The sequence below is a fragment of the Melanostigma gelatinosum genome (genome assembly GCF_949748355.1).
Source record: "Melanostigma gelatinosum genome assembly, chromosome: 2".
In the NCBI taxonomy this organism is placed as follows: domain Eukaryota; kingdom Metazoa; phylum Chordata; class Actinopteri; order Perciformes; family Zoarcidae; genus Melanostigma; species Melanostigma gelatinosum.
Window position 1 is genome coordinate 8,313,607 of NC_136635.1, and position 16,511 is coordinate 8,330,117.

At 41.7% G+C, this 16,511-nt stretch overlaps 1 protein-coding gene across 1 annotated transcript in view; it reads right to left on the reverse strand.

Annotated features, from left to right (window-relative positions):
- Nucleotides 1–218: 218 nt before the first annotated feature.
- The window catches only part of LOC306789967 (transmembrane protein 266-like), a gene marked incomplete at both ends in the record, with an annotated part of 44,733 nt that continues 28,440 nt past the window's right edge, over nt 219–16,511 (reverse strand). The window contains 8 exons of the mRNA XM_079286074.1: nt 219–859; nt 1,138–1,200; nt 4,802–4,997; nt 7,291–7,406; nt 10,987–11,125; nt 11,324–11,380; nt 12,850–12,923; nt 13,940–14,094. Of these exons, the coding sequence (XP_079142200.1) occupies nt 219–859; nt 1,138–1,200; nt 4,802–4,997; nt 7,291–7,406; nt 10,987–11,125; nt 11,324–11,380; nt 12,850–12,923; nt 13,940–14,094 (1,441 nt within the window). The remainder of the gene's footprint in view (nt 860–1,137; nt 1,201–4,801; nt 4,998–7,290; nt 7,407–10,986; nt 11,126–11,323; nt 11,381–12,849; nt 12,924–13,939; nt 14,095–16,511) is intronic.

Sequence of the window (16,511 nt, forward strand, 5' to 3'; positions counted from 1 at the left end):
ACTTCTGAACACGTGAAGTTAAGGAGCATCAGTGTTAGCTCGAAGCTAATGCTTAAGCTTCCTCTGGATGGGCTAAGATTGGAATTACACAGCGACAGAAAAATCCAATTTATAATCGTATGTGCTTCTCGTGAGCTTTGACCTGCCACAAGATTTCAGATGTATGCCAAACAAGGTGGCAGCAAAAGAAAAGACTTCTGTTTCTGTGTAAATGCAGCTTATGTATCAGGCATGTGCCCCAGAAGTGTGTCAGCTGGTCCCAGGAGCCGGTACTTCTCCTCCAGGGATGGCTCAGTAGTGCTGCTCTGCAGGTGGATCAGTGGCTTAGTCTGCAACAGCACACAACCCCTTCCCCTGCCTCGTCTCTCCTCTTGGTTTCTGCGGTTGAAGATGTTTATTCTGTTGTCCAGCTCAGGGCTGGCCTTTTCTGAGCCAGTAGGACTGGGAAGCTTAAGGTTGACAGGGTCCACTACCAGACCCTTTTGAGCAAGGCAGGAGTCCTCAGAGAGGGAGCAGAGCAGCTCCTGCACCACCATGCTGGGGTCCCTGCAGGGGTCCTGGCCCGAGTAGGATGGAGGACAGCAGCGATGGGTGCCGTAGCTCAGACTGAGGTCCTGAGCTGTGCTGCTGCTGCAGTCTGTCATAGATGAAGCCGGGGTGTGGCTACTCAGGCTGAGTGGGTGAGCCGTCAGGCTACCACTGGACCGTGATATGCTGGTTGAGGCGTCACTGACCACGCTGCCCACCCGCTCAATTGCAAGCATCGGGTTTGACTGAATGGGATTTGGATTGTTGGGGAGGTGAACATCGATGGCAGCCATGGTGATAACCCGGGCACCCAAGCCAGAAGCTCCAGCATCTTGAAGGACATTGCATACATTTAGAAATAGTAAAAGCACATAAGTAAAACAAAAAAGCTCTTCACTTGAAACACAACAAGAGCATAAAGCCCTGTGTCCAAATAGCGCACTTTTCTGGCAGAAAAGCTGCCGCAGGACGCTGGGTAGCGCTTGGGGAACAATTTAAAAAAGATCCTAGCTCTCAGAAAAAGGCGCAATTTGGAGACATGTCCTAATATTGTACTTCCTGTAAGTCATATCGCCAAAACATTCAAATGAATGGTTCATAGTCACTTACCACTGCTTGCTTCACTGTAGTATTGGCTGATGTAGTTGTTCATGTCATCACGCACAACTGGATCTGAGTCAATAATGAAAAGATATATAAATGAATTGACATTATTAATGGTTGTGAATAACAACACCCAAATGAGGTGCTATAGCGGCTGCTTTTTGTTAAATGTAATCCAAAATAAAAAGCATATATCGTCCTGTTACATGTTTTATTGTTTAAATACAAAAACTGCATTCATATAATTACAGTAACAAGGATGTGTATTGTCCCTATTACTGTTTCTACTCTTTAATAATTCTCTGGCTGCATCCATTTGTGAATGTGATTCTTTTCTCCTCATCTGGTCAAACTCATCACCATAGAAGAGGCTTGTATCAAGATGATTTTATTTTATACATCACAAATCTTTTATTCGGCCATAATCTGATTAATAAATACAACTAAACACTTTGTGTGCAAATACTTTGTTTAACTTATTCAAATGTGCAGCATCTGCAATCATAAAATATTCTTCACTGCGTGGAAAACATGTCAACCATACATCTCCTGCATCTGATTCCTCCGTTTGGTCTTCTACCCCTCCAAGACATAAGACTGATATGTTTATACGATAAAAGTCACGTGTTGTTGTCTTTACTCTTGTCTGTCCAAAGATATGCATACTATGCCAAATATGCATGTTATCACTGTTATTACTGTTTTTTTCTAGTTGTTGACATTTTGGATCATGCATAAAGAAATACAAGAAATGGATCAAATACAGTTTGCACATAAATAAATATTATTATATTTAACATTAGCACAGAATAGACCATGAATTGCAAGTGTATTACAGGAAATGAGCAGTCACATTATAGTACAATATAATGTGACTGGCTCATACCGCTAATACGCTGTGTGGCAGAAAACACATTTGGATTTCATACCTTTTTGTCTGCAGGTCTGTTTCAGTGTTAACCACCCAAAGTAGTGCAAATGGAAAATATCTCTTATGTTTACAACATAATATTGACAGAGATGACTTCTGCCCAGGCCACAGGTACTTCATTGTCAAGTGGTCAGGATCAAGCACTGCTACACTGTGCATTAGCTGCACCCTAGTGCAGAAATAAACTGGGACAGGGTGGGGTTGGTTTCAGAGATGAGAGGAATGGGGGGAAATAAAAGAGAGAGAGAGAGTGGGAGCTCTTTGTTCAGGCACAGATCCCTCCAGTCTAGCAGGCCTCAATGTGCGTGGTGAATGGCTGTGATCTGCTATGCTCCTCTGTTCGCTTGATTGGTCTTGAGCTCACTGTCCGTTGGCTGAGTGCGAACCCAGAGTACCCTGAGTGCTGGCCCCTGTCCCCTGGGACATGCTGCAGACTCTGATGGGTAATTTCATTTATTTTTCAGTCTAAAATATTAATCCTTGAGCCACCCCTGGAGAGGAGGCATTGCACTCACTCAAACAAGGCTGAGACAATCACTCCACAATTAATAACACATGAGTTTTAAGAAAAAAGAATGGGCTGTCCAGCATACATAAAAGACTCAAGATAACTAAGCTGTCATCTTTCGGTGCAAAAAGAGAGGTGACATGCTGAGGTGCTTTTAGTTCAAATCTCAACTATAATTTTGATGGGTGAGGCATCAGTTCCACATCACGGGTGACGTGGTGTAAGAGGAAGATTAGCAACCACTGCAACCAATGTTGATACAGATAAAGTGAACAGGCAACAGGGGAGTAAATATAGACAGTAAATGCAGGCAGTGTGGTAGCACCGGGGCCAGTGGGGTGGGGGTGGGGGTCTTCAGAGAGAGCTATTCCCAATGCAAGAGGCCTTTTCACCGCAGCCATTTTCACATGTCACTGCAGGGTAAACACAGGTGTAATTAATAACATTAATTATGGCCCTGTTCCATTTAGGTGGGCCGAGGCCCTGGTATCCCCCGCTGTGCATGCTGGCTCAATGGAATGTCTGTGACATACTAAATAGAATGGGACCATAATTCATTTCTCAAATTACAGCTGTGTTTACCCTGTTATGTCATGTAAAATGGCTGCTGTGAAAAAGGACCTATGGCAATGTCTGTCTGTGCAGACATCCATGGTCCCCAAAAGGATGAAGACTTTGGTCATCCCCCAAATTTAACTCTTGAGACATCAGCAGGCTGACATTTGTAGCTTTTGAGTGAAATGTCTCAATAACTATTGGATGGATTGCCATCAAATTTGGCAAAGATGTTCATGTCCCTCTTAAGATGAATTACAATAACTTTGGCGACGCTCTGACTTTTCATCAAGTGACATCATCGATTTGGTTTGACTTGCAATATTAATGACATTTCCATCAGCCTCAGCTGCACTTATGGTGCTAATTAGCAAACGTTGGCATAAATAAAGATGATGAACATGGTAAACATTACACCTGCTAACGATCAGCATGTTAAGCATTGTCATGAGAATGTTACCATTGAGCTCAAAGCACTGATGTAGCCGATAGCTTGGCTACAGTCCGCTCTCAGTATCTGAGTATCTGACTCCTGGCTCATTGATTAACACTGATTGTCACTTAAAATGTTCTTAAAACGTACATGGTTTGCTACTTTAAGGCGTCAAAACCCTTAATCTCCTGTGACATTCATGACGGCCACTGCCTCGATGAGAGTTCGAGATAGTTTGACGGTATCATGCGAGTGAGTGTCGGAGAAGCCCATTGCGCAATATTGAGCAATACACATAAACGTGGCTTGATTTGAGTTGACCTGACATGACTTGAGCCCTGTGGCCAAAGTGATCATCCCAGTGACCATGTTTCTGTAAAAAGCCCCACTTGTTTCTGAGAGCCAGATTTCCCACAATGCCCTTGGGGTAATATTGTGGCCGCCGTGGAGGCTCCTGGTGCCCTATTGTGGTTTGCAGGTGAAGGGGAACAGATGTTGACAGGAGCCCACTCTCCCCAAACAAGGCACAAGGCAAAGAGCACTCTGTACCTGAAACAGTGGTCTGGGAGAGCTAGGTCGGCCTTGCCACCAAGGGGGGCGGTAAGAGAGATAGTTGGGGCACGACAGAAGCCCGTGCAGGCTGACGGAGTGTCAGAGAACATGCTTGTTTTCTCCAGGATTCACCAGATCCTAAAAGCTTTTTTGCCCTCATATTGATCTCGGAGCGCCTGCGGGCAGATGGGTGTTGTGGGCGAACACAGAGCGGCTAAGAGCCTGGCCTGGAAGATGCTCCAGGGCTACTGCTTCAGATTAACTCTACACTGCTTTGGCATCCAGTTCACCTGATGTTACACTGTTAGAGACTTTTTGTTCCACATAATTATGTACATACTTTATGCAGCAACTCTCTTCTAGTTTGTCATGCTGCTTTTTCAAGCAAACACTGCACCTGGCATGGTGTATATTCAAATAAGTTATATTTTCAATGCCATGGGCTTTTGATCTTAGATGCATTCATTTTCTGTTTGTGAAATATTGTGTTTCATTTTAAACTATGCATCAACCTCACTGCAGAATTTGTATCAGAAGGGATTATAGATTACATTTTTTACAATTCAACTGTATAGTATGTGCTTTTTCATGCTTTTTTCCACAATATAGTTTACAAAACCCTTATCACTTTACATTTAGCTTATCTAGCACTCCAGTCCCTAAAACCTCAGCTTTAGAGACCATACTGTACCTGCACTGACATGAGGCTCCCTGGGGTTTCTCTGGCCGCCCTCATCGTCAGACTCCCCGGGAGTCAAGCCTTCTACGACCTGAAAACTCCTGCCCTGTTTGCCCCATACGTGATGGATCTGCATGGCTGCTTCACGTTCCGCCGCAAGGTCCAGGTCCTGCTGGGCCAGATGGGCCCTCAGCTGCCTGATCTCAAACTGGAGACGGTTGGTGTATGCAAAGGAAAAAGAGAGGGAACGCAGCAGGTTCGTGAATGTAGAGATGGAATGTGAAAAGGATGAGAGATGAGGACGGCGATGGAAAAAAAATATGGGTAAGGGAATAAAGAAAAGGCAGAAGAGAGAGAGAACAAGGGAGAATGGAGCGACAAAGTAAAAGTAACATACTGTCGGTCTGTGACACCGTCCCAGGCACACATAGACAAACATAGCTTGACTAGAGGGGATTTAATCGTGAGCTGTTTTCAGCATTAACCCAAGTGCATTCTCTAACTATGTGTTGGGTAAACTGTAAGCTTCACTGTTCTACAGCTGTGATGTCCATGTGTATTGATTTCAGGTGTTTTGGCTGCGAGAATAAATGCAACCCACCGACAAGAAAACATTTCAGGAACAAATTTAGCAAAAGGAAGGGAATACAAAATAAAGAAAACAGATTGAGGCAACAAATCATACAAGCACAGGGTATGTGTTATTCTTGTTCCACCTGAACTTAGTATACATTCAAATAAATCACATATATATGAACCCAGAGGATAAGGTGTCACATAAAGTGTACATTAAAGTAGTGAAGACAAAACTATTGCCTTTATGTATGAGGAGCAATTTGATAAACATTATTCTTTAAAGGATCTGACCATTTCCTTTTTAATTTATTTATCTATTTATTATATATATATATATATATATATATATATATATATATATATATATATATATATATATATATATATATATATATATATATATGTCCGGTCTCAGACCTGAACTTAGATGGTCAATTGAAAGTCTTTATCAATATGTATTGTGGTCTGCATTTTGTCATATGGGATCATCAGTGTGTGCTCTGAGGAATCACAGTACAATGGTTGGGAAGACTGGACCTATTTGTAAGGTATTGCTGCCCTCTGCTGGTGGTAAATGAACTGACAGTGTGTTGTGGGCTTACGATGCCTGAACCATTTACTCTGTCAGCTTTCTTAACTGGATGGAGATATATGACTATAAATGTACTATCCATTGGCTATACAGCAGAGAGCAGACAGACTTCTACAATTGAATTAGAACGCTTTCACTCTTGGCATGAAATATAACATACAGTAATTGTATAAGACTATGGCTAAGTTTAAAGTTGCATTCTTCTAAGTCACTGTCATTTCTACCATCATGCAAAATGGAGACTGTGGATCCATTCCAGTAGTGGACAGATTTCAAAGTAAGAAAATGTGTGGAATAGCCAAGAGAAAACTTTCAGCAACATGATCCACTTCACCCATTCCCTAACCGTACATCACAAAAAATACCACAGTGTATGTATGTTGTTTGAATTTCATAGTATAAAATGTCATAAAAATGACTTGGTGTAGGTATGTCATCAATATGCCATGCAGAATATCACAGAACAATGTGCCACAAGAACATGGTAGTAAGATATGTCATTAGAAATGTCATATTATAGTAAATCATAAATATTTCGTAACATATGTACATCGTAAAAATGTTATAGTGAAGTAGGTCATAAATAAACTGCAGTGGCCGGCAACGCTCATGAACTTTGCTACATTTTTGTTTTGATTTGTCTTTTCGTGTGTTTATTACTGGAGCACGTACGGTCATTGACAGAGTCATCCACATCAGAGAGGGAAGCGAAGGGATTGGATTTAAGTGCAGCAGGGTTTGATACAAGCACTGCCCGGCCCACGGCATCTTCCAACCACCCAGCCAGACCAGCCAGACCAAATGCCACTGAACGACGAGTCTACCGCCCCAGGAGGAGAGCCGAGATGGAAGCTAAGCTAACCCAGCTATGACTTCAGGCTTTTCCGCTACCCAGTCTTCTCCTGGCTAGTGTCCGGTTGGAGGAAGATAAAATGGATGAAGGAAGACTTCAGGCCAACACAGCAATGGGTCGTCACTGAATGTTGTGCCTTCATCTTTTCAGAGACCATCGACCATTGTTTTGTTGCTGCTGTTTACATTCATCCTGATGTTTCCATGTTTTTATTGTGTAGCAAATGGGCTACAACTGCATTTTGTTGTATAACATAATGACAATACATTTTCCTTAAATTCTTGCATGATATAATATGTCATAAAAAAATATTTTTTTCAAAATATTGCTGAATGCACAACTTGTGTCTCAGTCTTCATGCAGCACCATGTCGCGGTATGGGTGTGTGTGTTTTGAATGAGGACCCATAGGCTGTTTTGAGTGGATGTGAGTCGTGCTTTATCCTGTAAGGTTACAGATAAAAGGCGTTTTGGTACTCACAGCCTGTTCCTGGCAGATCTGAGTGAGACGCTCCAGCTGCTCCTCTCTCACAGCCTTGGTCTTCTCACACTGCTGAATATCCAATTCCATCTCAACTTTGACTTGTAGCACATAAGCTAACATGGGAGTGAGAGAGAGAGAGAGAGAGTTTAAACATTTTCTTTAGATCACTACATGATTAAATGGTCTGAAACTGATTGCCAGGTGTTTTAGGAGGCATCAAGACTTACTCAGTGAGAAAACTTTCTAAGCTGAAACAGCTGCTGGAGGTATTCATGGTAAAATACATCAAGCACATCATGGTCAAAGGTCAGTATTAGTGGACCATGCGTCCTTTGCTCCATATATGTCTGTCATCAGACATGCAAACCTCATTAATTACTGGTTGCCAGTAACCCTATACCTGTACTGAATGAACTTTGCGAGGTGCTGAAAATGTTCCACAGGAATCTGGTTTAATGCTGACTTGATGGTGTAACAAGGTTGTAGTGTATTTCCAGCCCATATTGACCTTAAACATCCCATTCCACCGGTTTACTGGGTTAACATCTGCTGTATACAATATCTGCATGCATTAAAGTCACAGTCCTGGAAGCGTCTTCAGATAATGGAGCAGTGGTGGTGTCAACGGGTTACAAGATGTGAACTCAGTGGTTGAATTTTCAAAAGTAATTTTCTAAATGATCTGTGCTTATCAGTTTGATGAAACTAAAAAAACATGAAGAAAAATGGACGATATATGTAAAATACAAAAAAACAGATTCTTGTTTTAGTTGCTTTAGAGACTCTTGTGCATAGTTAGCAGCTCATTTTCAGATTCTCCCAATTTGTATCTTAACTTTTGTTGTCTGGAAGTATTTTCAGAGCTGTCCTGGTTGCAGGACTACTAATTTACGCAAAACAAAGTCATCATGTCTTTTTGTAGCAGCACACACATTTGGATGTATGTGACGTACTGTAAAATGAGTTTAACTAAACTGCTCCTTCTCAAAGAAAAAGCCGTAAAATCAACAAAAACAATGAGCCTTATAGAAAATGGGCATGAAGACATTTACCTCAAATGATGCACAAACCCTGGGCTACTTTGTGTAGCAATATGGACATCTTCCTAGTTTCTAGCGACCTGAGCTTCATCGTCTTCCTGCCTAAGTGTTGCACTGAAGTGTTGCCAGCCTACTTTGGCCAGCCTTGAATCAGTCTTGCTACAAAACCGCAACTGCCTGGTTGTTTATTTATTTATTCATTGATTTTATCTTATTTTTGATGTATTTATAAAATGATTCTTGGTAAAGTATATTGTAGGAAATATAATGTGCGAAGACTAATGCGTCAAACATGATCACATCTGGATCAATAAGTGACTCCACCTCTTACAATCGTACTGCAGACTTTATTTTCACACGACACACTTTCTGGAGCAGGATGGGAAGTTGTACCTGACAGAAGGATAGTGAGGAACATTTGAATACCTGTTGTCATCACAGGTGGCAGACAGTCGGTCACATTTGTCAGCCAGGTACATGATATCACACGTGGCAATGCTGTGTATCCTGATGGGGGAATGTAACCCTGGGCTACATACGGAGGTGAAACATAATCCTATTATTATATCTCTGTCGTCGTTTTTGTGATTGTGGATCTGAACTATCACGAGATTCAACTGCCGGCTTTGTAAAAAAACATGGCGGAGAATGAAACCGCCTTTCTGGTACTGAGGGTGGGGGGGGGCACACAGCCATCGCCACATGCTCCTTTTGCACCTATTTATAGTCATGTTGGCACACACACACTTTGCAAAAGTGGGGACATCAGATGGGGTCAGCGCAGTCAGAATTTAAAAAGGCATGAATTTTGGATTATCTTATCTTATTATACTTATTTATTTTTGTATGTTTGCTTTACTTTCCTGTTCTTTTCTTCTTTACTATTGTACTATTTTTATAAAGGCATGAAAAGCTCAGTCACAGGTTCATTATGTAGTCACACCACATGCAGTAATAATACATTTGTGCTCCTGCATATCTGTGTCAGTGTGGATGAGAAGCCGCCTATAGAATTGAGACAGCTTCTCATAAGTATGTGTTCACAAGTGTACAGTGTTGATTGCATGACTATACTTGATTATGATGTGTGTGTGTGTGTGTGTGTGTGTGTGTGTGTGTGTGTGTGTGTGTGTGTGTGTGTGTGTGTGTGTGTGTGTGTGTGTGTGTGTGTGTGTGTGGCCCTGCTCCACTCTCTCCTCTCACCTGGAGTCAAGTGTTTCACTGCTCACACCAGCCTGAGACTTACATTGTTCAACCAACCTACACAGCTGTATTCTGTTTACTGTCTCGGGAACATTTCTCATCATTTGGTGACTTTGGTGAGATGGCTGTTTAAAGCCATTGCTATAACGAGCAAAATCATTATCTTTCATTGTCTTTGTATGTATTATAAAATGAAAAGGAAGACATTACACATTTCAATATTTATTTTTCTACGTGTTTGAGAGGTTGATACCTCCCATCTGACAGATAACTTTGCTAATAAATTCTGCTTTCTAGTCCTTACAAATTCTGCTGCTGTTCACTCCTCTGTATTTCCACTCCCATCGGACTGACACAAACATTGCCACTTCATACGTCAAGCTAATTCTGCAAGAAACTCAATCCCTCTCCTCTGATAACCGAGCCAGTCCCTCAGCTGTACGTTTATTGGTTTCAGTGTGATTTTTATCCTCTGAGGTGTGTTGCCGCCTGCCTAACAAGGAAACTCAATCACTCAGAAATATCAAACCCAACAGGTCGAGGTGTGAGGCTGGAAAATCACGAGTCCATTCCCTGTAAACCGACACAACGGCTGCATGTTAAGAAGCAGGAAACATGCCCCTGCTGTGCTTCACCAGAGTAAATCAATGTTGTTGAAAGCTGCATTGTATTGATTACTGAAATGATTAATCGTGCCATTGTGATGTGTCCCTTTTAGTTCAATATATTTGATCCATTAAAACAATGTACTGATGTATTCTTAAGGAGCTGGACTGAAGACATCCCGAAATCAACCAAGACAGAAATGTCCATTTAAGACCGTATTGTATATAACAAATCATGAAAACAAGCTAAGCTAGTAGTTTCACACTGTTTTCCAGTGTTTGTGCTAAGCTAACCTTATCTATCTCCTCCAGAAAGCAAATGAGCATATTTCTTAAAATGTCAAACTATTGCTATGAGGGGAAGTATTAGGGACAACCGCCCTTTGCTCGTCCATTGTCTCACTGCACATGAACAAAGTGCACACTGAGTTCCCGTGTGTTTTGCGTGCAGCTGATCCTGTATGCAGTCAGAGGCCCGTGGTGAGGGTGACCTCTGAACAGATATCGAACCGATCTGCATTAGCATAAGGGAGAACAGCCACTATATTCATTATGGCCTCTCTGAATCTACTTAACCATGCCCTTACAATCAATACAAGTTAGAGTAGCAGAGTGGCAGCAATTTACTATGAGGGATGATCAATAGTTATATTGCTCTGAATAGTAAATCATTTGTATAATCACGGAGAGAATGGGGTCATTTGCCTCTTTCATTTTATTTGGATATGTATGCATCTGTGGAATACTTTTGACTTAATAAAGATTGAGTATTTCCTTGAGTTGCTCCACAAAATGAGCCTCTTAATAACACGCTTTGATGGACACAAGCTTTTTGTCTGCCTCACCGTCAATGATCCTCTTGACCCTCCAGATGCGTAGAGTGATGATGAGGCTGATGGCATCCCAGGGGCTGCTGGGCCCGTTGGCCACCGTGGAGGCCACCATGGGGGCCAGGGACAGCACGATCACAGCACCATCAAATACCTGGCAGGTCGCACACACAGGCCCGTACAAAATTCAAAATATGTGCAAATATTGTGTGTGTGTAAAGTGTATTTCTCAAAATGCTGAACTACATCTATGTAGGAGCAAGTGGCAAACTTAAAAATAACATTGAACACTGACAAAAATGGAAACCTGGTCATCAAGACTTGCTAATAAACACACAACGACAGCACTAACCTCAACTTTGTTCTCTATGTAGTCCCAGATCCCGAGCACGACAATTCTGAAGACAGTCTAAGACAGACAGAGAGAGAGAAATCAAAGCATTGAAATAGATTGGTGAGGGAGTTGATGATACATATAAAAGGCTCTTGTGATATTCTTAGTCTTTTGAGTTGTCATCACATCCAACACCCTTTGTCAAGATGTGTGAACTAGAAACTGAGAAGAGGCCTGTGCAGTACAGTTTTGCTCTTCAAATATATTTTTTTGTCCAAATAGAATAATAACTACGCTAGAATGCTATATGTGAATTTAGTAGCACAAAATATAACTATTTGATTCGTGTAAAATGTGTTGCAGCTACAAAATAGTCAATACATGCACACATACAGAACAATATAATTGATTTGCCTGTGACACATCCGAGGAACGTCTCAAAGAACATAGAAAAAACACCCTTTTACCGGCACTTACAGCTATAACTATTTGATAAAGCTATCATATCTGGGGCAAATATGTTCCCTGATCTTAATATTTGACCTACAGAAGAACATCACAATACAATCTCCTGTCAAACTTTACATTGTGCTTTTAAAATGCTGGTGGTTGTGGTACTCTTTGTTGAGCAGGGTCATTGATTCATGCTCCAATTAGCACGTGGTGTCATGTATGACTCGTCCTGCTAATCCATCATCCAGAGTGTATGTCGGACAACAGTGCTGGTGTCAAATGAAAAGTTTCAGGGACCCCACCCACATGTTCGAATCCTGTTTTCCGATTGGTGCAGAGGGGCCGGCTGGTGATAAGCTACATCTGTCCAACACCATTCCCAGATGACTCTTCTTCTGTGATGTCAGTGGGCGAGGTGTTTGGCTGGATCGTATCGCTGTAACCCCATCTCTACTGCTCATTAAGCTCAGCTTTAATTATTGCTCCTAGTGGCTCACTGGTAATTAATGTTTGGTTTCGGGCGTTGGGGCTGAGGCTGTCAGGGTAATTGGTTTGCACTGGAGTGGAGGCCTGTGGGCCAAATTCTCCCCTCTCCATTTTGTTTTTCACAATTCTAGAGTGATGATAAGACACGATCTTATCAAACAATAGCTAACATTTTAATAAGACTAATTAAAATTATGGTTTACACAACAGACCAGCCATCCAGCCTCAAGGTAGCATTTGTGAAACTAAAGCTGAATCCTAAGACGATAGACGAGATGAAGGAAATGAAATGGCAGCTACGTACTCCAGTTCCCTTAGGCCTGTACCTGGTTTGCACTGCTATAGATAGGATATAATCTAGCGAAAGAAAGTTTTGTTTGCTTTAATTCAATAATTAATTAAAAAGAAATGTGATATGTCACTTTAAATATCAGGGTTTCTGTGCCCATGAAGGACTTCTGTGACCATATAACATTATTCAAGGGACCAAGAGCAAGGGGGTTGCAAACTAACAGGCTAACGTGATAACTGAAGGAGGGCTAAAGGATTTGTATTAACGCTGGTACCGGAAATATGGTTTTATGGACAACAATAGATTGTCTTACCTCTGAAAAGAAGAGTGACAAGATGATAAGGCTGATCCAGTGGATAATGCTGGCAAATTGGAAAGCATTGGAAACTGTTGAAAGAAGAAACGTGCAGATGTTAACCTGCAAAGTTATAAAGAGGAGCACACGACAAACAACACAAGGAAGCAAGGTGTTCCTCTACGAGGTGAGCAAATTAATTCAAAAATAATGTCTAAATTACATTTAGTATCTTCGCTCATATCTTGTAAAAGCATGCGTCTTACCATTCAATGGAAATATAACTCGTAATATTTATTTTATTTAAGAAGGTTTAGCACAAAGAAAAAAAAAACCTTGTCTGCTTGAGTTCATTTTGAACTTTGACCCATATCACGCCTCAATCTGCTCTTCTAGAAAAGTAGAAATGCTGCTTTCTAGTTTTTTCCATATCTCAAGGCCCATCTATGAATCCACAATGCCAACCTGTATCTACCCATGTCCTACGCCTCTAACCTCTCTGTGCACTCCCTCCCGCCCTGTTGCCCACTCCACTGTTTGTCTTGCAGGAGTGGCAACAGACAAAGCACCGGATTACAGCAGATCTGAAGCGACGAGAGTCCTGCAGTCCCCGCAGCGAGACTCAGGTATCATCAGAGCTGGATGCTGGCCAGTAATCGATAGGGACGAGTGCCTGCTGCTATTGACAAGAGACTTGGTTCATTATCACCTTTCTCCATCACTCTCCATCACAACCATTTACCATCCAGCCCCAGCAGCTCCTCTGTGACTGGCAAGACTGCACACACAGAAGTGATGGAAAGAGGGGACACTAAATGCATACACATGACTATTTAAGAATGAATCACATGACTGTTGATTTCTACAACTCTAGAGTTAATAAAGCTTCATTTAAACACTCACGGACACGAAAGCATTGAACTCCCCACTGCTCAAGTGGAGCTACTCCTCTATATGTTGCACTGGATGCCTCCCAGGTGTTTTATCAACGTCACACAGTCTATGCTCCAGTGTCGCTGGAGAAGAATATGCATGCTCAGCAAACCTCCCCCTTGACAATAAAGGTTTAAATAGGACATATAAATAAGTAGCCATGCACGCTATTTACATTGAAGGAGTTTGGTGTCGATCAGCAGCTCCAAAGACAGGAAAAGCACCACCAGGATGACACAGGCCACCAGGATACAGTTGAAGCCAGCGCTGAGCAGACAGACTTGCCACAGGGCCACCCGGCGACCGCAACAGGGCTTCAGCCAGTTGGACCTAAAGACAGCGAACAGAAAAAAAAAGATTTGTAGATTTGTATCAGTATGGCTTATTCTATTGCATTTCTAGACTTCATAATATTCAAAAGAATACAAATGTACTACATGTTATAAAGGTAAGCTGGGCTCAAGCCCCTGATTAAGCTAATACTTCATCTTTCATAGCCAGAAATTCAATTATTTGAAGTCAATGTTGCCTTCAGGCAAAGTATGACCAATGTGAATAAATTGAGTGACGCACTAAGATGTGACACCTGAATAATGAATAATATTATGAATAATATTCCACCATGCTTAAACTGGCATTGGATATATCTATCGCTGCATTGATTCCCAGTCTGAGTATGCTGAACAATGTCTCGGTGGTTTCATCTTGATATTTGAACTCCCTGACATGGCCAACAGAGGGTGGTAGTTTACACTTGTGAGAGGTGATGTCTGTTTAATCCAAGTAAAGTGTGCTGCTGATGGCCAGAGCAAAGGGAAAGGAAGTGTGGTCAGAGACAGCATTGACAGAGAGACGGACAGTGAAGCTCTGTGAACGAGTGACTCAACCAGCAGCTGTAGGAGTGACTGGAATATTGATGGACTCCTTTTTACATGGCAATGAAGGGAGCCACTGTAGAGGATGCTGCTTAGAGGGCAGGATTTCACGCTCAGCAAAATCAATGGCCCGTTGATATGCATTTTAACTTTAATGCACATCTACATATCAATGTGAGAATTTGTATTTAATTTTATCAATGAAATATGTGTTTTCAATGAAACATCAAACACATTAGCGCACAATCCCCTGACTGACTGACTCTAACATGCTCCAGAGGAAATAGTAGATTGCCTTTTTAAGACTTGAAAAAACAAAATCTAAATTTGCCAGGTACTGTAAGAATCCAGCATTTAGGCCATTGAAGTGTCTGGCAAGATGTCTGAATGCTATTTAGAAGTAGTGGCTAGTGTTACAGACCAGCTACGACAATGGTTGACAGTAGGAGATGAGAGGAACCATGCCTCTCACCGGCTCTCCAGCTGGAGTGGAAAGTTGGCTCTGCCGGCTACCTTTCCCTTCTCCCCATGCACTGGCATTGAGGAGACAGACGTTGGCAGAGCATTTCTCTCCTCTGATCATGTCTTCATTCCTTGGCGTGGTGCTAATATGAGCTGCAACAGTGGCAAAATGTCTCCATTTTGCCACTGTGACAAAACTGACTATGCTGCACTCATTACGGACAAATCTGGATACTTTATCCGTTAAAATACCAGTTATAGCCTATTAAACCACATCACGATCTCAGGTTAAAACTGCCGGATGAAGATGTGTTCTATCTTTGAAACTGGAATGTAACAAAGTAATCCATAATAAAAGTCCTACTTTTACCTTTATATTGCCTGTTTAACTAACTAGTACATCTCTCTCATTCACCTCCTCGTTTCTGACATATTAGCTTCTGCTCAGTCAGTGGAAGAGGCCACACATGTCATTTTTTAATTGTGTGGCTCTTTGGCTATTTGATCAAAGTGAACTGTGTAATGTTCACACAAGCTCTACAACAAATCAACAGTCAACGTTTAATCTCTAACCTGTTTTAGGAATTCGTCTGACCCTAATAACAGACATTTCTGAAGACGTATGATATCACCGAAGAATAAACTGCAAGAGCTCAAACATCCTTATGATTTTCTCCTCGAGAAACAAATGAATGCACTAATGCGGGAAATGTATTTAGCTGCTGTTGAGTTGATCACTGCATTGGCTTATTTAGAGGAAAGTATTTATTCGTTCAAGGCTGGCTCGGGCAGAGCCACGAGCCTGTAAACAATGCACAGCTAATCTGATGAAGGCGTAATCATGCTGATAGCAATCATCTTCTTGGCTTTGGGTGGGGTAGCGCTAATGTGCGACTTCCAGATGGTGCAGAATCTGCTCCACCAGAGTCTTGGCGAGACTCTGTGGATGCCAGGTATCATGCCATCCTGAGAGCCAGCCTACATGCCAGCCTATATATACATACATCCGCATATACAAAGAAAATATGAAATCAGTAAATTCATATATGCAATATGTAATTTAATACAGTGTATTAATAACCAACAAGAGACAAAAAGAACAACAGCTAAACTCAGGATCAGACCAAGCTCAACTTTAGAGTGATGATGGTCAGAGGGTCTTGTATCTTGTCATGACAAATGAGCAAGGACCAAATGACCACACAACGACAATCATTCTAACCAACAATGAACGACTCGGTGCCAAGTCACATATCCTCAGTGTTCATTTCAATGATACATGCAGCAGTTTATTTCTCATGCATACCAGCCACACCCAACAGCATTATGCTTCCAAACATAAAGGAAGTACAAATCAAGCAAACACAAGCTGCTATAGTGCATCACTGATTTGCCCCAAGACAAGTCAGC